The 25,476-nt window shown below is 37.7% G+C and overlaps 1 protein-coding gene across 1 annotated transcript; it reads left to right on the plus strand.

Annotated features, from left to right (window-relative positions):
- The first annotated feature begins 1,341 nt into the window (after positions 1-1,341).
- ponzr1 (plac8 onzin related protein 1) lies at positions 1,342-18,687 on the plus strand. Its single transcript, XM_055197802.2, has 4 exons — positions 1,342-1,482; positions 2,072-2,170; positions 2,740-2,888; positions 18,219-18,687. The coding sequence occupies exons 2-4, from the start codon at positions 2,074-2,076 to the stop codon at positions 18,345-18,347; spliced, it is 375 nt and encodes a 124-aa protein (XP_055053777.1). The 5' UTR covers positions 1,342-1,482; positions 2,072-2,073; the 3' UTR covers positions 18,348-18,687.
- Positions 18,688-25,476: the final 6,789 nt, after the last annotated feature.

A 25,476-nucleotide genomic window follows, 5' to 3' on the forward strand; every position in this document is an offset into this window, starting at 1 on the left:
TATAAAGGGTGTTGCTGTTACAAGCTAAAGAACCCTTATTTGGTACTATTTAGAACCATTTTTCTAAAGAGTGAGCACAAAGAGATTTATTTTTTAATAAAGTTGTAAAAAAAATTGGAAAATAAAGTGCATAACCAGTTACATAGTATTTTATTCTTTTGACTTAATTACACTATATTGTATGGCTTTTGATTGCTATTCCTCTGTGAACCACATAAATACATGAAATGCAATATTTTTAATAAGATGCACACAAATAACATTTTTCTTTTTTCCAAATATTTTTTCCAATTAGTCAAATCAGATAATCAGACTTGCAAAGTCACCAGTTTACCAGGAGAGGTCACCGTCATCACAGTATTATTTTTATAATCTTGTTCCTCTTTATTATGGAAGCCTTTAAATATGTACAATTGTAATAAATATCCTGTTTGAACATTAAAATGAACATGTACATTCATGCATTTAGCAGTTTTTTGCATCTTTACTATACTTTAGTATAAAAGTAGGTTTTAATAAATTATTTGTTAAACAGTATGTGTTTACAAAATTATTATTATTTAATCGAAAATATCAAGTTTGTTACTGTTTTATTTACTGAGATACTGTGGGAAATCTAAAGGGAAAGAATAGGAATTTGACATGGAAAAGACTTAAACGAATGCAGCAGAGCCCATGCCAAAACAAATAGTTACATCTCTGACTTCCTATTATGTTTCCTATTATGTCTAGTTTACTTGCCCAAAACCAATAAAGAAATAGACAAAAGGGAACCCCCAAGAGTTGGTGTCCAGTACACACATTACTGGTCCTTTTATGATGGTTTTACTTGAAGATGACTATATCTGTACATTACCTAGTAATGGATAATGGTAATTAGTTGATTACAAATTTATTTTTGTTAAACCACAAGGATAGTTTATGGTTGACTTTAGTTTAGTTTACAGTGAAATGAAAAGAGAGATTTTAAATTCAACAATGAAAGAAATATAATGAAAATCTGATTTTTCCATGTTTAACTGCTAAAATTGGGTCCCCAGTGCTTCTATCAACCTTGAAATGTGAAAAAGATCAATCCAGTAACTTAGTTTTGGTAAACCAAGCAACCATGTGAAAAATAGGTAATTGAAATTTGATTCCCCTTGTGATGTCAGAAGAGAATAATACCGCACCTCAATCTGCACAATCCAACCACGACACTGCCATTTAGTGCAGAGATCAGATCATTTGCATTTAAGAGGAAAAACAAAAAAACTCACATTATTGCTTACACATACAAAATGACACGTTATAACAAATTATCAACAAAAAGTATTGTGAATCGAAAAGTTTAAATCTAAATCGAAAGTTTACCGCTTCGTAGTAAATGAGACAGAAAAACAAATAGGGGAAGATCCATCAGGTCGTGACGAAATCGGACTTAAGTTTCATTTCACGAGAGCCCACCACCACAGCTACAGCCACACACCTGCACGCCTAAAAGTAAGTTAGATGATACATTTATTCACTCGTTCAAATGCAGATGTTGCTACAAGGTTTAATGTCAGCTTGTCTCGCTGAATTTTAAACTCATTAAACTTATATTGATAAACCTTTTTGCAAACTTTTATCAAATATAACATCGTGCAGCTAAACAGAGTAGCTACTCATGTAAAATATGTTAATGATGTTTACTCGAAGCGCATTTGGGAACTTAAAACGGACCGCGTGAGACTTGTCGTCAAATGAAATTAAATTTGAACAGTGTGCTCAATTTATTTCTTTTTGCCGTCGAATTATTCAGCTATAACTAGTCTACTGTGCATCATAGAAAAACACCTAATGTTACCTTTCACCTAACCCATCGATGCGGTTGTGAAGTCGGAAAGTTTTAAAACTATCGTTAGATAAATGAAAAGTAACGTCAACAGGAAATAAAGTGGGCGAAGAAAAAACCCACAAAACCCCTCTCTTTAGTCTCTAGTAGTGACCAAACCTCTACCTCTAAATGTATCTCAATTAAATGTGAAAAAAATCATGTCATATCTAGTGAAATTGTCTCTAAATGTTTCATCTTAATCACTCTCAACAGTCATGGCAGTTCATCAAACTACCATTGTGACGACCCAGCAGGTCTCATCTGGGACCTGGACCACAGGGATCTGTGATTGCTGTTCTGATATGAGCACTTGTAAGTCACCTACTGACCCATATTATAGTTACTCTCAGTTAATTGATGACTAACTTGTAAGTCTAAACAGTTCATGAAACCAACCATAGGTTTCTTAAGCAATAGGACTACATTGCACTTTTACCAAATAATGAAATTTGCTTTAGTTCTGCAAGTCACAAAAGCAGATACAGTAGCAATACAGATATTTACCCCCTCGGCTCCTGGCGCTATTTTGTCAGAAATATCAAACAAAGAAACAACTTTAGAAGAAACTGAACATTGTTTATAGCGTTATTACTGGTAATCCGTAGTATCAGTCATACATTGCAAGCATCTTTTCAAAATGTTTCAAGAAGGGCATGATCCAAACATTTTTGTGTCCTTGAAAGGCACGCTAAATGAATGGAATAATGTGTTTGTACTCCTGTGCTTTTCAAAAGTATACTAATGTAGTATTTACAAAATATTTTGTTAAGTACATGCATGGGATGTTATATAATACAGAGAGTGATTGTACACTCATTTGTCGCATGTTAAAACAAGCCATATTCTTTTATTCTTTTAACTGCTCATTGTGTGTCTTTTAGGTTGCTGTGCCCTGTTTTGTTTCCCTTGCTTGCAGTGTCAGACTGCGTCCCAATTTGGATGCTGTTTCTGCATGCCTTTGTTAGACAGCTTCTGCATGGTGGTGTCTTGCTGTCTCCGTAAGAAGATGAGAGAGCAGTATGGCATCAATGTAAGCACGCACACGTACACACACACACGTACACACACACACGTACACACACACACACACACACACACACACACACACACACACACACACACACACACACACACACACACACACACACACACACACACACACACACACACACACACACACACACAGCTCTTGTGTTATATAGATGGTTTCAGCAGTGACAACATAAACATCCGGCTTTTGTGGTCATCACTTAATTTTCGGTAAACTCTGCTAAGAATAAATAAAAATAAAGTCCTTCAAAAGTAGTTTATTTATATAAAAAGCAAAATAAACAACACGTAGATTAGATAGGAACCCATAATAACCCACATTTGTTATTTTCAATGAGCTATTTGTTTAAAGGACAAGATTGGTATTTTACACTTAAAGCCCTGTTTTCAGATTGTTTATGATGAAATAGAACGGTTTGACTGAAATTTCGACATATGCTGCTGCCCCGATAATTTTCGGGTGTTTGTTGTTTCACCTCCCACCTCTACAATGGGTGTATAGGTGCACTGGAACAATCTTTCCTAAAATGCATGAAACTTTCGTTTACAAAGAGTGGTCAGGGGTGTTCACTGATATGCTCACACAAAAATCGCTGCAAAAGATGCTTTCCAACAGCTGTTTTAGCATTCGTTGTAAACTTGTGGACCTATTTTTCCAAACGCCTCACACCCGTATATTCTTCCGTTGAGAGCTTGAATAATAGACACTCCAGCCCAGTTGGTGGCGATAATCCACCTTTGCCAATTGCATGAATACAAACAAGGTTCCCGGCACAGAGTAATACCTCATAACGCATCTAATACAAGTCAATGGAGTTGGACAAAAACTATGATAAAACCTGTTGGAATGCGTCTTTTGCAGCGATTTTTGTGTGAGCATCAGAGGTGGGTAATTTACTTGAGTAACCCCTCGTTCAGACAGCCAGCGATGTTATCGCTGTGTGTCGCTTGTCTCTTTCAATGAGGCATTTCTAAATCTGCTTGTCATAAACAAATGAGTACCATTTACGCCAGTAACTGAGGAGAGAAGGATGACGTGAACTCCACTGCTTTGTTCTCATTGGTAGTCGCTCCCGAAAGTCGCTCGACATTTGCATAAAGTTAAACTTTTCTTAACTTTCTCGCGTCGCTGGACACGCCCATACGGTCGCCAACGGTCACTTTCGCTCGTGTTGCCGAAAGTCGCCAGGTTTCCATTGAAATGAATGAGATCGCATCACTCTGCTACTGCTTGTCGTTGGCTGTCTGAACAAGGGGTAAGAGTAAAAAAGTATTAGATGAAAAAACTACTCAAGTTGTTAGTTACTCGTTACTTCCGATCTGATAGAGAAGTAGCGCAAAACCACTGAATTACAGACTACTTGGAGGGTTTTCACAAACCTCTCCTTAAAAGTCTCATTGTTCTGCTTATATACAAGTAAAGCAGCCTATCTCAGTCCTGCAATGGGTACATTAACATCACATAATGTGTCATTTGAGAAAAAATCTCAAACACACATACACACACACACAGATGTTTTTCTGACGGTTAACTCTGTATTTATTTTCATGTTCACAACACAAACTTGTCAGCATCTGCCTTTAAACGTGCAGACAGTAAACAAAAAAGAACGTGTGTCTGTTTGTTATCATGTTTTTATATGAATAGGTTATTTTCATTGCCATTAAAGTGCAATTACTGAACATAAACAGGAGCTTAATAAAAATGAGCATTTTAGAATTTCATATGGAACTTATCTGTTTGTGCAAATCAACTCTACATTTATTATAATATATAATACATGTTTCTTTAAAAACAAACTTTATTCTTTTATTTTTATTCATTCATTCATTAGGAAGGATTTAATTAAAATACAACCCCGTTTTTATTTGAATGTATTTTCTACACATTAGTGAGGTGTCCAGATTTGTGTATAAATGCAAGACGACATTATTCTGTTTTGTTTAGTTGTGGGGAAATTATATGGAAATGTGCAGATGTGAATGTGCTGTTTGTATGGTTTAACTTACACTAGGTTTTGTCATCGCTTGCACAAGAATGTTCAAATAGACATTCTGCGACACTTACCACTTCAGGTTGGATCTTAAATTCCTGTACGCTGAGATGTCAGCTCTTTTATTGAACAAAGCATGCATCGCATTATAAAACTATTCTTTTTGACCTCTTGGAGTGAAAACATAGACCGAACTTGAAGCAACGCATGATCTGCCTCCGATATCTCCGGTACTCCCGTACCCATCCTTAAATTTACTCAAAAAGTACTAGTTACCCAAAAAATGTACTCAAGTAAATGTAACAAAGTAAAGTTAATTCGTTACTACCCACCTCTGGTGAGCATATCAGTGAACACCCCTGAACACTCGGTGAGTTTCACGTCTTTGAGGAAGCGAACCCGGATCGCCCATGTCCTAGGTCCATGACGCCACCACAACGCCACCATGTCACGTGATATAAGTCTCTCTCTAAACTGTCCAAGTAGCTTCCAGTAAAATTCACGTAAAAAAATAGTGTTCGGGCGCCAGACAGGACTTATATATGCAAGCAATATAACATAATTACTAGTTCAAAAGCATGAGGGCCAAGTCAGCATCGGTCAGAAACCCCTCCTCCTTCTTTAGTTCACACCAGCGAGCAAACGCTGGCCCAATATAATTGATCCTCGTCCTTCTTTTTTTTCTGTCACTCTCCAGTTTTCGCTTTCTGGTATCCTCCGACAAAACCATAGGTTTCTTTTTCTTAGTTGCTGCTTCGGCCATGACAAAAACATCAGGAAAATAAAAAGTTGCGCTCTCATGTCCGAATTTGAGGAAGTGGAGGAAGTGACGTATGCCGTAAAGCAGATTTTTGAAGTTTTTTGTTTTGTGCTCGGGTTACTACACGAAACCCCAAGTTTAAAAGTATGAGTAAAAGCGATACAGATCGCGGCAGGCTATGGTAGACATGTCATTTAACCTATTTTAAGTCGATGTACCATCACAAGGGTCTTGAAAATATATTATGAAGGTTGAAAAACTACAGTGTCACTTAAAAAAAGCCTTAGGTTTTTATTTTTGTAAAGAAGCCTGTTGTGACCAAAGTGTACCGAAAACTACTGAAACTGTGACCCTAAAAACCGTGATACGCACCAAACCGTGAGTACTTTGAACCGTTACACCCCTACTAAGAACATAGACAAGAAGTGGTGTGTGAAAAAAGTTGGCTAGATCGTGTTCTTTGGTCCCCTGTGGTTTCTATGCACATTGTTGCAGATAGTATTTAATTTTTGGTGTAAACTCTCAAAAGAATGCCTGAACACCCCCCTTTCCAGCGTCCCCCGATGCCCTCTGAATGCCCGCGTTGAGAAATGCTTATTTAGTGCTTAAAAAGCATGCACTAAACCCTACTCTTAACTTGCGCTGCTCTTGGTAGATTACTTTGATCATCATGCAAATTAGATTTTGCGGCTGTGCACCTTGTCAGTATATCACCCACAGAAATTTCCACTTCCATCTGCGCTTTATTGAAATGTGGCCTGATTAAATCTGTCTCTTAGTGTGCAATAAAGTAAATACATTTAAACACACTTTAAACAAATGGTTGTATTCCTCTTTGTCCCCCTGTACTCTTACTCACCTTCATCGTTCTCTCTCTCCAAAATTGGTCACCATTGTTGTCCAAACCAAAAAAGCCACCCTGATCTCTATTTATAGTTCTCAAGCTAGGATTTCTAAGTGAACACACAAGCTCGCATGTGAACACTTTGTGGCGGTAATATGTATGCATAGATGTATGTACAGAACGTGTGCAAATACATTAATGAGTGCTTATGCAATTGAATGGGTTGTTTGCTTCCGCAAGAGATCTGTGATATTTTTGTGTGTGTAGAGTTTAGAGAAATGCCATGTCAAAAAATTATACGTGTTAACAACTTGTCAGGTTCTGACTATATTTTGAGCAGTTTTGAGATACTGAGCTTTAAAGTTTTTGCATTACATATATGGGGAACAAGTCACTTACATAAAAAGGACAGAGACCCTAGATGTATTCTAAATGAACAATATCAAAATCTTTTGTAAATGGGGATTTTTGTTACAGGCTAAATATAGATTCTTCTTATTCTAAAAATGTTCTGGTTGGAATTATGAGATTCTATCTTGCAAATCGTTAATCGAAGCAATAATTTCCAAGAAACAAAAACGTATCATTTGTTTAACAACAAATGTGTTGAAGTAATGTGTCAACATGTATTTTAAATTTAAATTTAATGCTTATCAATTTATATTTTAGGACAAATAATTTTTTTGTTAAAGTTTAAAACCGTTAGTTTAACTTTTAGAAAGGAAGCAGCTATATTAATACATCCGACCATGACTCCACACAGGAAATGGGAAGGTAAACTGTCTTTAGAGATCAGTGTGGCTGAGATAACTTGCTAAAGTTTATCGTTATAATTAGGATCCCAGCAGTTGTTAGACTGGCTTAGACTTAACTACAAGAAAACAGACAAAGTTATTTCATAAAGTTCAATAAACATAAAAATTTTTTTCACTGAAATGATAAATCAATAAAATAGTCGATCATGAGGTTTTGTTTTGCGTGGCATTGTTCAGTCTTCTGATTTTGTGTTTACTGCTCTCTTTCCCAAGAAACTTGACCCTGACTGCTCCTCTTGTGTGCATTCAAAGTACTCACCAATAGAGACAGAGCGCAGCGCATCATAACCTGAAAACCACGCCCACCGGGGGGGGACAATACATCCGTCTCCGTTGACTTTGTATTGCGGGAGGCTGCCTGATTGTCATTACTGGCTTATAACAAAAAACAGAATAATGCCTAAAAACTGCTGTGTGACGGGATGTACAGCTAAAAAGCAAAAAAAAAACTAGTAAAATGTTTTTATAAGCTGTCGACCCCAAAAACGAGTGTTTAAAGACACAAAATTGGAAACAGGCAACTTTTCATAATACTACTATTAATAGAACTGGGCCCACTAGGGGGAAACGTAGTCGGCGATCCACTTTTTTCTCCTTAAAGGCTGAGTTTTATGGCTCGACAGCTTATAAAACCTTATTTCTGGGTTTTTTGGCTTGTTGGCTGTGCGCCTTGTCACACAGCGGCTTTTGGGCATTGTTCTGTTGTTTGTTGTAGGCCGGAAATGACAAGGAGGCGGCCTCTCGCAATGCAAAGTCAATGGAGACGGTTAGACTGTTGGGCGTGGTTTTCCAATTTGCATAACTGCGCTCTGTCTGTCATAGATATGTGTAAAGGGTAGATGTCTCGCCCGCGCTGCTAGCCAATTGAGTGGAACGTCCGCATTTGATGGCCATCTTACCACAGGGCGCTCGCTCACTCGTAGCATTGAGTTTTAATGGTGCAGGTACTTTTAAATGATCATAATTTGTTTAAAATTTTTCCGATTTTCAAACGGTTTGGTTTGTTATAAAAGTCAAAGATGTACCTATGACACTGCATACTTACACTAAAAATTAAAAAATCATGAAACATGTTAAAGCATCCAGAATTCTGATCAGGTTCGGACACTCTTAACACACCTTACACCAAGGGAAAATCTGACAAGATAATCTTCAGAACCATCTAGATCAGTGGTTTTCAATTCCAGTCCTCGGGGCCCCCCCTCCCAGAACATTTTAGATGTCTCCATATATAAAAACACCTGATTCAGATCATCAGCTCGTTAGTGGGTTAATTAAGGAACCGATGAATGACATCAGGTGTTTCATATAAGGAGACATCTAAAACATTCTGGGAGGGGGGGCCCGAGGACTGGAATTGAAAACCACTGATCTAGATAACTGGTACATAGCTAGGATTGTCAGAAGGATGGAAATCGTCACAAAATCAGAGAACTACAGACTCATATCTCTCCTTTCCTTCGTTGCCAAGTCTCTTGAGCGTGTGGTTTTTGACCAGCTCTACTCATTCTTCACACAAAATAACCTCCTAAACACCAACTGGTTTTAAGAGTGGCAACTCCACCGAAACTGCGCTGCTCTCAGTCATTGAAGCCCTAAGGCAGGCAAGGGCAGCTTCCAAATCATCTGTACTGAACACATCCTCTCAGGTAGGTCATTTAGAGCAGTGTTTTGTCAATCCTTGTCCCCAGGGACCCCCTCCCGGAGTGTTATAGATGTCTCCTTGATTAACACACCTGATTTAACTCATTAGCTAGGGATAGATTCTCGAAGGAGGCTGATGAGTTGGTTTAGGTTTTTTAAATAGGGAGACATCTAGGGCTTTCTGGGAGGGGGTCCTCGAGGACCAGGATTGAGAAACACTGATTTAAAGTATCCTGGAGAGGTGACAACACCAAACCACAATTACTTAGTACCGGGGTACCTCAAGGCTCAGTGCTTTGAGCACTGCTCTTTTCCATATACATGACATTCTTGGGTTCAGTCATGACTTTTCTTACCAATGCTATGCGGATGACACACACCTCCACTTGCCGTTCCAGCCTGACGATCCCACACTTTCTGCCTGCATCTTAGCATGCCTGAGTGACATCTCACTCTAGCTGAAACTTGCAAAGACAGAACTGCTTGTCGTATCTTCTGACTTTAAGATTCATCACAGTCTTTCCGTTCAACTAGGTTCTTCAACCATTATGCCTTTCAGGACAGCCAGAAACCTGGGAGTGTTCATTGATGATTGCTTTAGTTTCATGGAGCATGTTGCCAGCACTGCTCACTCTTGTAGACACATCCTCTACAACATTAGGAAAATGTAACCTTTACTACTGTATCTGAGCATGCTACACAAGTTCTAGTCCAGGCTCTTATCCTGTCCATACTGGACTATTGCAATGCGTTACTGGCCGGACTCCCAGTCTGCACAATCAAACACCTACAGATGATCCAAAATGCTGCGGCAAGAGTGGTTTTCAATGCACCAAAGAGGGCGAACACCACTCCTCTTATTGTCAGGTAACATTGGCTTCCTATAGCAGCTAGCATCACATTCAAAGCTCTGCTCCTGGCCTTTAAAACGACCTCTGGGTCAGCACCCCCTAACCTTCAATCGCATATACAGACTTATGTAACCTCTAGATCCCTGCGCTCTGTCACAAAGTGACGACTTGTGGTGCCATCTCAAAAAGGGAAAACACTATAGCGTACCTTCTCTGGTTCTGATCATTTTTGGAATGATCTGCCGGTTGCGGCAAGATCTGCTGACTATGTAGCAGTCTTTAAGAATCTACCCATCTGTTCCGCCAACACCTCACTTGCTCATATCTTTTTTTCTATCTATATATTTACATTCTCTTTCTATATATTTTACTAACCATTGGCTTTGTATACTGTGTTAGACTTGATGAGACTAGTTCCAGTGCACTTGTCATATATTGATGTATTGATGTTCTTGTGTTGCTCTTATTGCTTCATCTTATTGCGACATGTAATACCCATTTAAAACTCAAAAATACATAAAATCACAAACATATATATTTGAGCGTTTAAAACATGAGTCTTATGTGGCAGTGTCACATAGCACATACCCCCCCCCCCAGCTGTATGTAAGCTGTGTGAATTCACACTTACTTTGTTAGATTCATCACATTGTGGCCACATTTTCTGTTTCCATGACATTAAACTGTAGCTTTTAGCGTATTTAAATATTGCCAAATTTTTGACAAAAATGTTTTAGGCTCAAAGTCAAAAGACATTGAGACTTTTTTACAATTTTACAAGCTTTTCTGAATGGCAGCTGCATTAAGAAGAACACATATCTACTCAACATCTGTAGTTAGTTCCATTTCTTTGTGTTTTCTGAGAAACCTGAAAAAATAACTTAGGCAATTATTTTAGGAAGGTGACGATATTAAATATAATGAAATACAAACTTTTAAGTTTGGGTTATTTGTAATGTATATTGAAATTGAAATATATATTGAATTGGTTTACTTAAATATTTTTTAGGTAATTTGTTTCCACAAAAGTTTTGTGAACTTCTTTGGTTTTACAGTGTAGGGGAGAACCGGGGCGAAAGTAACTCGAGAAGAAAGTAACAAAGCGATTTTCTCCTAGCCCTGATAACATTTGCATACCAAACTATGACAGTATCTTTAGCACGTAACCCTTGACAGAGCTGACAAATATTGTATTATTTCCTCTTCGTTTTGCGCGTCTAGGTCTGGAAAGCTGTTTCCATTATAAGTAAATTGCTAAAGTGGTCATTTGTGCTGTGTTAAAGTACTGATCAATCTACAGGTTATCTAGTGCTCGAACACATCCTGACGTTTGACTTCTCAGATTTTCAAAACTAAACTCTAGATGTATCTGCCTAAAACATTATCTTTTAAAATTACGTTTTTCTGAAAAATACTTTCGCCCTTGCTCTCGACTATTTATATTTGTAAACCACTTTACTATGCAAGGCAAATACAGGTTTTCATTTCTCTATTTTAAATCATGAAGTTGACCACATCCAGGTTGTTATACAGAACTGAAGAACAGATGTTTACTGCATAACTAAGGGATGTTTGTCATTTACAGTGCAGAACCAATAAAATCTTAAAGCTTTTTGATGTTGTGTGATACAATATATTATATTATCAGTTCTGCCTGACGTTTATGTTACCCTGTCTTTGAAATCCAGGTTAAAGTCTCTTAAACTTATTATGAGAGCATACAAGTTTGATTTCAATCATTGATTTCAATCGTTGATATAACCGTACTCAGTCAATATTACAGATATCAAGGTTTAACAGACTGCTGTTTTTTTTCATTATGTAACAGTGGCAAGGCTAAACAAGGGCCGGGGTGGCACTGGCTCCCCCAGATTGACAGCTAGTCCACCCAGTCAGAAGAGACCCAAATTATTTTGTGGGAAAGCAGTTTTTATTATTATTGTTTGAGTTTATATTAAATATATTTGTTTGTTTCTAAACCTTGCAAAATGTAACATTCAAGCGATATTAACTTATTTAAGCATAAGGAGATGTTAAAGTAAGCTGTTTTCTGTGTGCACAGATACAGATACTTAGGGCGCACTCGCATTATCCACACCAAACCATGCCCTAGCGCGATTGTCACCCCTCCCTACTCCCCTAGATGCACACACTCACACTGCAGTTTAATCAAACTGAGCCTGGGCTAGGGATGGGCACGGATATTCGAATATTCGATCGGCAATGATAATTCGAATTTAAAAAATGCTATTCGAATGTTTGTTTGTTTTTAATGTGCCACCAAAGGGTTACGACTTATTTAATGCTTTTTCACTTCATCTATACTCTTTTACAGACTTAAATGTAAGATATACATGAACATTAATTCGTATATATTTCTGATTGTTTGGCAATGCAGATTGCAGACGAATTTAAGTTTTTTTTTCTTTTATCTCCGGGTTTGGCCGCGCCGCGCCATATTTGGCAACTGGCTCAGTAAGGGCTCACGTGTTATTAAACGTGCTTCTCTGCCGCCCGCATCAACACATCATGAGAGATTTGTAAGCTTTCTGTTATAAAGTCTACTTTATTTTGTTAATAACGAGACAGACACGGAGAACGAAATGAAAAGGAGAACATTTATAATATGCGGTGCTCTTTTGAAAATGAACCGGATAACTGCACATGGCTGTTTAAAAGCAAAGCTCCGTCTTTGTGAAATCTTGTTAAATTAAGCTAACGTTAGTAACTTTGGACAGTCAACAATAATCTATCGAGCCAGCTTACGTTATTTGTAAAATAATGTTAAATACAGATATTCAATCTTGTTCAATCCGTCTGTTGTTTTTATCCGATAACCATCATCACGTGCAACACGAGGAAGAGTTTTCTCCGCAGCACCGGCATTATTGTATCTAGTCAGAAGAACGGGCTTTCACCGAAGCAGGTAGGGTAAAGATGGTTTCTTTATTCACAAATACATGTCAAACTAAACCAGGGGTGTGATTCTTCCGGAAAAATCCGGAATTCCGGCTTTCCCGACCTGAAAATGAGGTTTTCGTGAATCATGCAAATCCATTTTTTTGTGTTTATGTGTGTGTGTGTGTGGGGGGGGGGGTTGCAAGGCACCGTTATAAATGGCCGCATATCACTGACTCCGCAAGTAGTCTATTTATTTGTCACGATCGAACTTCAATTCAAACAGAGCTCACCAAAGAGCTTGCAGTCAGATCCGGCGTGTGGTCTTGGCTGCGAATAAAAAAAAATCATGCGTTTGCCTACAAATAGAATGAGAGGAACACATCTTTCACTCTCAACCAAACTAACAAACTAGCCAATCAGAAGTAGAATGGGGAGGGGTCTTTGAGGTGTGGCTGAGATCCAGCTGCAGAATGTGCAGATGCCGCGCGGCCGCGGAGACGTCATAACAAGTTAACGTTGTCAGCAGGATGAAGAGTATAGGTGTGTTCGACTTCATGCGGCGCTGCGCAGACCGATCGGTGGCTGACTTGAAGCAGTGCATTCCGGTTAGTATTTTTGTCCGACTTCAGCTGGCGCTGCAGGCACGTGATTGTGTCATATGGTTTTTTAAGTACCGCGAGAGCGGTTCGAGATCAGCCGCCTGAGTAAGCCAGCGCAGTTCGCGAAGAGGAGCTGCACGGGCTGTAATGACGACACAGCTGTTTCAAGATTGGTCGGATTCACCACATGACAACAATCACGTGTGTTTCGTGCTTATTTTCACGCCCTCAGTTCCACAAATGCTCACAAATCTGTATTTTTATAACAGTTAAAGCTCTTTTCATGTAGTCGCAATGTTATATTGTGTCATCTTCATCAAAATAAAATGGATAAAAAACGTAGACCCCACTACATTGGTATTTAAATAATATATGCTTATGTTGAACACTTTATTCTTGTAAAAACACTGCTGTAAGCCTCTTCAGTTACACTCATGCTCATACACGGACATTCAAAACAGTATAATTCACTTTTTATGTACATCTTACAAATCATGTTTAATGCGATTAAGCAAGCAAACGGCACGTGATCAGCCATGCCTGACGTAAATGCAGCAAGCTACGGGAACCACAGCGCGTCCGACTTCACGTCTCCGTTTTCAGCTCCTCCCCGCCTGCACGCGGCTAATCTCGCCGATCGGTTACATCCAGCCACAGCCGATGTCGAACACACCTTATGTATATGAAGCCTAGGCTAGGTAAGACGACCTATTTGATAAAGGACTTAAATCAGTGGCGCTGGGCATGGATAGAAGGAATAGGCAGAGACAAACAGCATTTTAGTAAGAAATTAAGAGAACCTGCCAGGTGTTTGCTGCTTTTACAAAACTGTCCGTTTCAAATTAGACCGCTATATGCCAGTAATGTAAATATCAGATTTCTCGTCGAGGTGAAATGCTGTCTCGCAATATCAAAATAAAGTTGCGTTTGTGTCAAAACGTTTGCTTGCATTATTATTCTGTAATCACTCACGTTAACGCACGCATATAAGTTACGCGAATCAGATCCAACGTCATCCTGACGAACACACGCCTGTATTTGCTCCTCTTAATGGTTTGTGAATCTGGCAGTAATGCTTGCAATTACAGAATAATATAATGACAAACACACACATTCATGGATCTGGTTTCCCTGTGTGTGTGTGTGTGTGTGGGTGTGTGTGTGTGTGTGTGTGCGCGCGTGTGCGTGTGAAACGCGTAGCTCGACTGTGACAAAAGAACTATGCAAAAGACAAATGCACTTGACTGCCTTTCCAGAAAGTCACAACATTTGAATTAAGTAACTTTAAAGTTACAGTATCCACTTTAAATTCAGCGTTCAAATGTTGTAATCAATAATTAATCTGTATTAAAAGTCCCCTCTAATTATTCTACAAACATTAAACATGTTTTGACCAATGGCAAATCTCATTTATCATGTTGTGTATGTGGTTTGTGTGCCTTATTATTATTATTATTATTATTATTATTATTATTATTATTAGCAACCAAAGATTTTACTAAAAGGGCACAAATTTGTTTACAAGAACATAAAAATCCTCATAGATCTAGTCACTTATTTGTACTCTCAAAATGCACCGCATTGATGTATTTACCTTTAAAAGCACAAAATGATTTTGTTCAGTCTGATGCAGTGGCAAGGCTACATAATGGTCAAATTATATTTCAACTGTATTTCATTATATATATGTGTGTGCATGCGTGCGTATGTACGTCGCCACATCATGGTAGGTGTGCCGTATATTTTCCTGCTTTTTTGTCCCTTGCCAATCACACCTATGTAAACTGAGAAGATAATTATATGTTGACTGAGCAGTCGGTTATGTAGATGCGTTTTTTTCGTTTGCTCCGGGCTCTTATTTGGAGTCTGTTTAAGGGTTTAAATGATGATAGCCTACTTTGTCAAGTCCACAAACTTTAAACTTCGCAAGTCCTCAAACTTCGCTTAGATTTGGGTTTAATGTATAATATTTGGTATAATATAATGTATGTAAGATCCAACAGTAATGAATTCATACTAACGACCGACTTGAAACTAAGGGTTTGACTGACTCAGACTTCGCTCCGCATGGGGTTTTAACGCCTTTTTTTCTGTAGGATATTTTTTAAGAAGAATTAAAAAAAAAATATATATATATATATATATATACAATTTACAATGTTTTCAACTTAAAAATACATACATACATATACATACAGAATATAAGTTTAGCTTGTTGTGAATATTTCCTAATTATAAGCCTGAAATTATGACAAAATGAACAATACAAAAGACGCATGTCTTAATTAACATAATTTAAATAAACGAATATTCGAATATTCGTTCTTTATGAGCTTAAATATTCGAATAGTAAATTACTGGAAAATGCCCATCCCTAGCCTGGGCGCACTTTCGTCATTAAGATGGGATTGTTTAAAAAAAAACATGTAGAAAATGGCTCTCTTAAAGGCGCTCTAAGCGAATTGAAGCGTTTTAGACCATAAACATTTTTTGTTACATACCGGAAACATCTCCTCACTATCTGCTTGCTGCCTGTCCGCTGATCAAACTGTAAAAAAACGCGATCTCTGTATACAGCCCAGGCTTCACAAACGGCAATATCAACAAGTGGCCAAACCTAGCAGCACAAAACAAAACAAAGTATTCCAGCCAATAAACGGCAAAAAGGATTTGGGGGTGGGGGTTGGGCGGGTTCATGAAAGCACGGAAGGGAGGGGGAGGAGTTAGCTCCGTCTGTTTGAAAACAGTTTCAAACGTCAACAATAACTAACGTCTCGCAGATTCGCTTAGAGAGCCTTTAACACTGGAACCCATCGTAACGTTAAGTCTGTGTTTTTTTTATATGAAAGTCATTTGGTGCGCGTTTACAGACAGCCCTCTCACATGTCATCATATTGCTTAGTTGATCTGCTCAAAAGGTTTTTATGGAGGCAGATGAAGGTAATGGTCGCGCAATTGACGTCTTCACCTTTTGAATCGCGCTCAGGCGCGATTGCGCTCACACCCTCCGCGCCTGAGCCCAAGTGAACCGTGCTCCACTTCATCTCTGCAACCCGCCCGGAGCGCGATTAACCAATCCGTGCGCAGTACAGAGCGATCACACTAGTCAAACGAACAGGCTTTGGCGGTCAAACGCGCACAAGCACGGTTTGGTTTGGATAGTGTGAGTACATCCTTAAATGGACACTCATAAGCGTGTACACAGAGACGCACATTTCAAAAAGCATGCAAACACATAATCTCTATGCGCTTTACAAAACACAAACACCTAATATTATCTTGAAATACCATTGGCAAGTATTCTGATAAAACAGTTTTGTGTTAAAGGCGCTCTAAGCGAATCTGTGTAACGTCACTTTTTGTTGATCTTTAAACTAACTCCTCCCCCTACCTTACGTGCTTTCATGAGCGCGCCCAACTCCCACCCCCTAATTCTTCTTGGCGTTTATTGGCTGGAACACTTTGTTATGTTTCGTGATGGTAGGTTTGGCCACTGTGTTTTTATTGCAGTTTGTGGAGCCTGGGATGTCTACAGAGATTGCGTTTTTTTACCGTTTGATCAGCGGTCAGGCAGCAAGCAGATAGTGAGGAGATGTTTGCTGTATGTAACCAAAAAATTTTATGGTCTAAAACGCGTGAATTCGCTTAGAGCACCTTTAAAGTGAATGCAAACAGATCAGGAAGAAATCAGAAATGTGTGTCGGTATATGGATCTGTGCTTATCCGGTCTTAAAGAGGCAGTACTCTCAAAGAATCTGCTTATGTTTGTGTCATTATGTTAATCAAACAACAGAAGACAAAAGGAAACCACTTTTATAGCTTTAAAAATATAAATTATATATTTTATTTTTCACAACCCCCTTTTTTTGCTGATGCAATGATGATTTAAACCACAATTTAAAAAAGAACCGAATGTAATCCGTTTAACCACTATATTGTAAAATTATGTAATTTGAAGGGGGTCACACACCGGACGCGCCGCGCTGTTCTAAAAACTCGAACACGTTGTTTTCTATGAGTATACACACACCGGTGCCGACAGGTGGCGCCTGTCCCCGCCGCCCAGCTACGACTCAGGAAGTTGCTCAAATCCCTGTTGCACCACAGAGCCCCACTTACATATTTGAACATTAAATAACATCATATTTGTCCCAAATCATTAACGATTAACATTGGCTGCTAACGTATATTTTGCATTTTGAAGTAGATGCTATCTGATGAAGCTTGCGCTACTTAATGTGCACTTCCAGTTTACGATACCTCCGAGTTGCCCTAGACGCGACTCGACGCGGCGCTGAGCTGCGCGTCAGGTGTGCGACCCCCTTTAGAGTAGGCATTGAGGTCCACTCTATTTCACCAAAGTCCTCTCAGTTTAAAATTTCTGGCTTCGCTACTGTTATGTAGGATGAATTTTATCACAAAAAATTTCACCACTAATGGGAACCTATATAAATGATAGTGATCACAGACACCATTCTCTAGTTTATCTGTAACAGTGTGTGTTTTAAACAAAAGTTGGCACCCTAAAGCGCATTTTCTGCCATCACAGATTGTCAACACCATGACAACACATTTCCATATTTGTACTATACATAATATAGTGTTATCAGATCTTAGTCGTTTACTTCCCTGTGATGTGTCCATTTCCGTCATGCACAATGTAATGCAAAACTTATAGCTGAAAGAGTCATTAACGGTTGCAAAAATACTACTACTAAAATTTGCCTGTGATCTCTATTTTTAAGTTTGTACTGGTAACTTTGTAATAGTATTAAAGTAACGATTTATATACACACATTTAATTAAATATTATACTAAAAGTCATTGTAAGTAAAATGGTTTACAGTCATTTAAATTCAGTGGTTGTTAATGTATTAATTTGTCAATATCTTTAATCAACAGGGTTCGTGCTGTGATGACGTATGCACTATTTGCTGCTGTTATCCATGTGTCTGGTGTCAGATGTCTCGTGAAATCAAGATTCGTGCTCGGTCTGGCGCTGTGATCACCCAACAAATTGTGCACAGTTAGAAATCAGCTATTTCCAAGTTGCAAGAGTCTGGGTATGAGTAAAGTCTGATGTACCCTAGGAAGGGATGACATTTTTTTATATTATGACTTTTTCATATATTTTTTCACATTTTTATTTAGCGCTGTTCGGTTAATCCTTTTTGCATAATGTTGTGTAGATTAGATGTGACTTTAGAGTTTATATAATGCAGTATGTACAAGCAATACAAAATAATTGTGAGATAATTGTCTGAAACATTGATCACAAAATGATCATTGTATTTTCTGTTCTTTGTTGATTCCCTTCCAATTATTGTTGTATTAGTACTTCATTAATAAATAAAACTGAGTTTCCTGAAAATCTGTTTATGTGTATATGTCTAAGTAAATGGTCATACTGTTTGTAAAAAGTGTTTTTAGCTTTATACATAAACACAAAATGGCGACCATGAAAGGGGAGCCGAGGTGTATATAGATAAAAACGATTCAGTCTAAAGTGATAAAAACATAATTTATATGTGTATTATATTGCATTGCTGTCAATAGATCCTCATAAAATGTAAATTTGCGCCTTCAAATATTCTCTATGCAAGTAATGACCTTGAAAACCATTTTTAGTGCTCAGTATGGAGTTCCCGTTTTATTGCCAAATCAGGAAGCTTGTTAGTGTGTGTCTGGTACTTTACTGCTGAATATTTATTTTGCATATCTGAAAGGATCAGACCGTGTAGTTATTCACCTTATACTTTGCATGTGTCTGCCTTTGGAAAAAAAAGTGTTGCTCTAGCAACAGCTTATTAAATGTGTTTCAACCCCCTCTAAGTGCTGTCATCTTACCAATATCAACATTGGTTCGCTTAAAAATCCAAAGAGGATTTTTTTTAATGGTTTATATGCATACAGTGTGTCAATAGACTTTCCCTATTTAAAGCAGGCTACATTGTAGATTATATAAGATGTTTAACTTTTTGATTCAGTTCTATGTTCTGTTGGTTGTATTTTATTCCAACGTTTATCTAGTGTTAAAAAACTGAAACAGAAGTACTTCTGGACCAGTGTTGTGTTTTTTTTTAATTGCTCTATCAGTGGGCTACACTCTTAAAAATAAAGGTGCTTCATGATGCCATAGAAGAACCTTTTTCCTAAATGGTTCTTTAAAGTACCTTTAACGTCTAATGAATCTTTCTGTTTCAAAAAAGGTCCTTCAATGGCATCGCTGTGAAGAACCTTTTAAGCACCTTTATTTTTTTATATATTATGTAAAATATTTGCCTCTTGAGGTGACATTTTACCATTATACAGATATCATCAAGGCAACAGAGATTCTTAGGTAAGAAGTGGGCATTTAAATAAACAGGCATGAACTACAAAGCGTTTCTTTCAAGGTCTGCTGAGTCTGAACACTGGTCACAGTGTTTACTGCTCCCTACCCTGTGCATGGCAGGCTTGTGCACAATTCAGAATTTTTGAATTTGAATTGAATTTAAATTGATGTCAAAAACAGGATCTAGAACAGTGGTTCTCAAACTGGGGGCCGGGGCCCCCAGGGGGGGCCGCGAGATGGTGCCAGGGGGGCCCCAGTTTTATGACATTTCATAAAACACATTAATTTATCATGAATTCTGTTATTAAACCTAAAAAAAATAAGGCTACTAACCAACAGCACTACTTTGTATACTTTAATATGTTTTGTCTAATTAAATGTTACGTTTTAGAACAAATTTGTTATTAAAAAAAAAATTGGGGGGCCGCGAAGGAATGCACAATATACAAGGGGGGGCCGCACGCTGAAAAAGTTTGAGAACCACTGATCTAGAATTACAATTCGAATTTGAATTAAAGGAAGCAGAATTGCAATATAATAGAAATTCAAAGAAATTCATATACATATTATACAGTAAGTGAAGTGTTAAAAATGAAGCTTTCAGTATATGTCAGATATGATTGCATTGCATATTCTAGAAATTATATAAGTTTAAACTACTTTTACAGATTACATTAACAGGAAATGTTTTCCCCCTGCAAATAATGTTAAAAACTCTAGTCACATTACAAATAATTGAGTTTGATTTTTTGTAATTGAAATTTTGTGGAACACGATGGAACATGACTTCATTTCCCAGAATGCTTTACTTTAATCAAGTATTTAAAATGGTTGCCAAATAATTTTCCAAAGTAACTTTCCTAACACTGAATGTATGTGAGATTTTTCGGTTGTGTGACTGTGGAATTTCTTTGAATTGCCATGAATTTAATTCCACTTCCTGTCATTCCAATTCCAATTCAAATTCAACTTCCTGTTGGGCGGAGTCAATTCAATTCAAATTCCAATTCATGAATTGAATGGAGGCCAATTCTGAATTGTGCACAATCCTGGTGCACGGGATATACGTTAAAGTGGACTTTACTGACTATAATCGCACATTTAAAATGCCCTGCAATGTCATCAGAAAAGCCCCATAAGCTCGACTGTAACTGTCATGCAAACTAAAAAGTATTTGATTTACATTCACTGAGATAAAAGTTAATGATATAATAATAATTTCTAAATAAATTCCTTTAGGAGATATAATCAAATTTGCATATGTGCTTTCACTGGCATGCCAATTCAAAAATACTTGTAGATTGTCTAATAATAACATTTGTTCAAAAAACTCAATTGATTCTTTTAAAGGCGGGGTGCATGATTTTTGAAAAAAACTTTGGAAAAGGGAGTCAGGCCAAGTGCCAAAACACACTTGTAGCCAATCAGCAGTAAGGGGCGTGTCTACTAACCGACATAGTTGCTTGGGTTGCATATGTGTGGGGCGGGTCTATCAAAAGAAGATCCAGATTCTATTGGGGTAGGGGTGTGTTCAGGTGATTTCAAATGTCAACAGTGGTTTTCAGAGATCATGCACCCTGCCTTTAAGTGATGACGCAACACGCAATGACAGCTCTTCTGGGAAAGTGATGTACTGATGTTCACCCAGTGCCCTTTGAACTGAACCTATTTTCTCTCTTCAGATTGGAAGATAGCGCTATAAGATACCGTGTTTAATCCATTTCGCAGTCCACTTATGATTGAAGGGAATGCAGCATTATAATTTAGGAAATAATTTCCTATATCCCTCATAAAACTGTTAATGTTATTAAATTTAAATAAAACAAAACAGGATTTGGTTGACCCATGAGCATTTCAAATTGTTTGTCCTGAAAAGTCTGTTTTTAACATGGTTCCCTATTTGTGTGAGAATTGGCACTCAGAAGTAATCCTAAACTTGCACACACAAGGTCATGGGGGGGTGGCTTGTGTTCATCAAATCCAGGTTACTCAAGGTCACGCAAGTCTTTAAAGTAATTGAAGTGAGGAAACGGACACAACAGAAATTGCATTCTGCACCCAGACACACATAAAAGTCATTAAAAAGGCATGTTACAGATTTACAGAGTAAATCATTACAGTACCTACAACTAAGAACACTCGTTAGACTAAATCTGAATCCAACTGTTATGCCGCAGTTTATATTGCTGAATTGCTCCTTATCATTTTACTGACCTTGAAACCAAGCTGTTTATCGTCTTATCTTCTCTGGGTTTATAAAAGCATACCCACATGAATTAACTTTCAGTTGCGTTTTGCTATCAGCACCGGCCTACTCTGTAACACTATCATCTATTCTACACAACTTTTCATGTCAAATGCTGTCTTTACTGTGGATCTTCTTTCTTTTATTGGAAATTAGTCAGAAGGATTTCTCAAGGACCAGCCAATCATAGCATTTCCCTTCATACATGAGCTCTCACCATTGTTTTGGGAGAGAGGCAGTGAAGGAGAGGCGGATAATGAGGGCAGTGAGTGGGAGAGGAATTCAGCTGCAGTTTGTGATAGTCAAACCTGCTTATGTTCTGACAATCAGCAGCTTTTCAAGTCTGTGAGAATGAAAAAACTCACATACTTTGTGTAAACTGTAGAGAAAATAGAGACACAAGCGTACAGTAAACACTTAAGGGATACAAACAATTGGTTTTGTGTAATGCTATGCAAAGAATAAATAAGCATATACAGTATGCCAAATACAGTATAACAGAGAGAGAGCAGTCACACTGTTGTTTGTTGGTTGCTTCCAATACTATGTGTGTGTGGTTTAGCAGTTATTATTGTAGGCTATACTTGTTCAGATAGTCTTTGACATCAGTTTATTGTCTGTGCATGCCTGACATGCCCAAATTATATAGCTTGTTTCAGGTTCTTGCCAAATCATGTATACCGAATAACGGCAGCCATGTTGTTAACAACCACATTAATAATAATGTGAGAACTTCATTATCAATCAAATGGACACAGAAAGTTAGTCACTGCATGTCACACAGATGATGTGCCATTATTTTAATTTAAACAAACAGTACCCCAAGAAAATGAGAGATCGCTGATGGTATGGAATTAGCTTTCGTTTCATTCCTGCAGAAACGCATGGGTGTGGCACGTGCCGAAACCAAAGATCTTCTGCTGAGGCTTTAAGTGCACAATAGCCTAAACTACATTTGCTGAGTAAGATGTCACACGCACATATTATCTGTGAAACTATTCAGAATTTTTGAGGTACTCTCAGAGGTACAGAACACAACAAAATTAACAAAGGAAACTAAATTAACAACACACGAATAAGAAAATGAGGACCCTGCTGTTTGACCGGCACTTATTATTGCACAATTTCCCCTCTTTTCTGCCACTTATGTTATGTTTTTAAGTAAAAAAAAACATGATTATTATAGTTGGTAATATTATACACAAAACGAATTATTTTGAATGGAAACCTTACCCTACACTGTAAAAAATACTTTGCTGCCTTAATTTTTTTGTTGTTGAATCAACTCAGATTTACAAGTCATTTCAACTTACTATTATTTATATTGACTAGAGATGAGTTGTTATAACTTATAAAATGAAGTTGACTTTTCTTATTTTTGTAGTTATAACTAAATGTGCTAAATGTAGTTATATCTCTGTGACATGACTTGTAAATCTGAGTTGATTTAACAAAAAATTTTAAGGCAGCAACGTATTTTTTACAGTGTACTGAAAAATCCAGCTAAGACCAGCATAAGCTGGTAGCTGGTTTTAGCTGGTTTCAGGTGGCAGTAGCTTGTTTAAGCTGGTCCTCCCAGCCTGGCAACGCTGGTCAAGCTGGTGGGTCAGCTGGTCTTCCAGCCTGACTAGCTAAGTCCAGCTAGAACAGCTTAAAAGATGACCAAAACACAGCTAGACCAGCTTGCTACATCAGCAATACCAGTTAAAACCAAGCTGGGAGACCAGCTAAAACCAGTTCACCAGCTTATGCTGGTCTTAGCTGTTTTTTCAGTAGGATACAGTGGATAATATAGTCAGCTTGGAATTGCTTTTATAAACAATGCAGCTATACAGAATCTTTTAATAATAATAATACATTTTTTTAATTTAATAATCACATTTAATGCTCATTATATAGCTATGACAGATGCCGAACAATACTTTATACTATGATTTTGATTGTACATTGTTGGTATTTAATTCTCTTCACAACAGTTCGTTTCAGAATCTTACCCTGCTATTGAGTTACACAGCCAAGTGGGGCGTCAGCGCCATCTTCGGTCTTTTTCAGAGAAACACAGCTGTGGAGGCAGACAAACAGTTAAGTGGTGTGGTGTGATATGTGTGTTTTGGGGAGATTTTGGCGTAACGCGTACAAAAAACTAATGAGAGTCTTATCTCCAGTCCCTTTAAAGCCAGTTGTGCTCGCGCCATGCCGATGGCAGAATTTGTACTAATGCTGCGTTCCAGAGCCCATCCAGGCCAGTGGGACGTGGGACTTATCCTTCTTGAAGTGTCCTAGCTCCTACTTCAAAGCGTTCCAGACATTTGAATTGGAACGTAAACAGAAAACATGGACGACCGACCGGTCTTAAGGCTCGTACAGACTACATAACTTTTAAACGTCGGTCCGAACTGTGCAGTTCACACTACAGTAAAACAACAAGTTAAACATCTTTACAAAGTGTTCTGGAGCCATTATATTAAAGCGCTGCATGTCGCTAAGTAACTTGGTATATTTTACCGTATTTTCATGATAACAGATAATAACGACATAATTTCACGCCATAATATAAAAAAACAAGTTGTGTTAAAATTACAGTGTCTAAAACAACCATACAAGCAGAGAAGTACAATTTATAGTCTATTCCTTGAAGATTTCCTCTCACGACGATGCGATCTATGGGCGCCGCCATTGTCCTCCGACTTATTTTTCTGAAGTCGGGGTAGGTCGAACTCCCCCGAGTTCGCCAGTAGGAGGTTCCACTTCGACAGGCATTCCAGTGCACTTTTCCTAGTTGGAGGTAGGATAAGTCCTACATCCCACTGGTTTGGATGGGCTCGGGAACGCAGCATTTATATACATATCTATGGGAAAAACTGTAAGCAGAAAAAGACCGCCAGTCTAAAATTGATGTAAAAATTGCGGTTTATTTATTATTTATTGAAGCGTTTTCTTTTGAAATTAAAGCTATAGGTTCTCTTCAGTTGTTTCATAAATGGAGTAGCATAATAAGTAAAATAAGCAGAGATTGAATTGCTGACGAAGTAGCATATAAAATATTACTTATAATAACGGTTCTCATCTCACCATATCCAAAGGTACAAAGTCATATACAATAAATCCGTGGGATAAAATAAAAAAAAATCTAAATAAATGCAGTATTAGCACTTAAAAAAAATCTGCAGTGCTATAATATGATGTGGCCCATATGTGGCCAATATATGGCTGACTTTGGTAAAGGGCTGACGGCCTTTATGTGGCCCAAATGTGACCAGACCAAAAGCCAGATTTTAACCATATTTATACCACACCTATTGTTTCAAGTATCCATTACAAAACAAATCAAATGGTATTACACACAAAAATAAATAAGGTTAATATGATAATAATACTATGTAAAAGATATACTCCCCAATAAATCAAACAACTTATGTGACGACATATGTGACAAAATCATGTTTTTTATTATTGTTACATTCAAGGCATGTGAAGAATGATCGTTGTAAAACAAATGTAATTACACATGAAATATTTTATCATGTGCCTTTAAAAAACAATTAACAAAATACAGAATTACATCTGTGAAATATTATAGA

Source organism: Misgurnus anguillicaudatus, chromosome 21 (genome assembly GCF_027580225.2).
Source record: "Misgurnus anguillicaudatus chromosome 21, ASM2758022v2, whole genome shotgun sequence".
NCBI lineage: Eukaryota > Metazoa > Chordata > Actinopteri > Cypriniformes > Cobitidae > Misgurnus > Misgurnus anguillicaudatus.

Excerpts from the sequence above, each read along its gene's own strand:
- ponzr1 (XM_055197802.2), top strand. The coding sequence starts at position 2,074 with ATGGCAGTTCATCAAACTACCATTGTGACGACCCAGCAGGTCTCATCT. Across the intron at positions 2,171-2,739 it reads CTGTTCTGATATGAGCACTT|GTTGCTGTGCCCTGTTTTGT; the intron begins GTAAGTCACCTA and ends TGTGTCTTTTAG. Across the intron at positions 2,889-18,218 it reads GAGAGCAGTATGGCATCAAT|GGTTCGTGCTGTGATGACGT; the intron begins GTAAGCACGCAC and ends TTTAATCAACAG.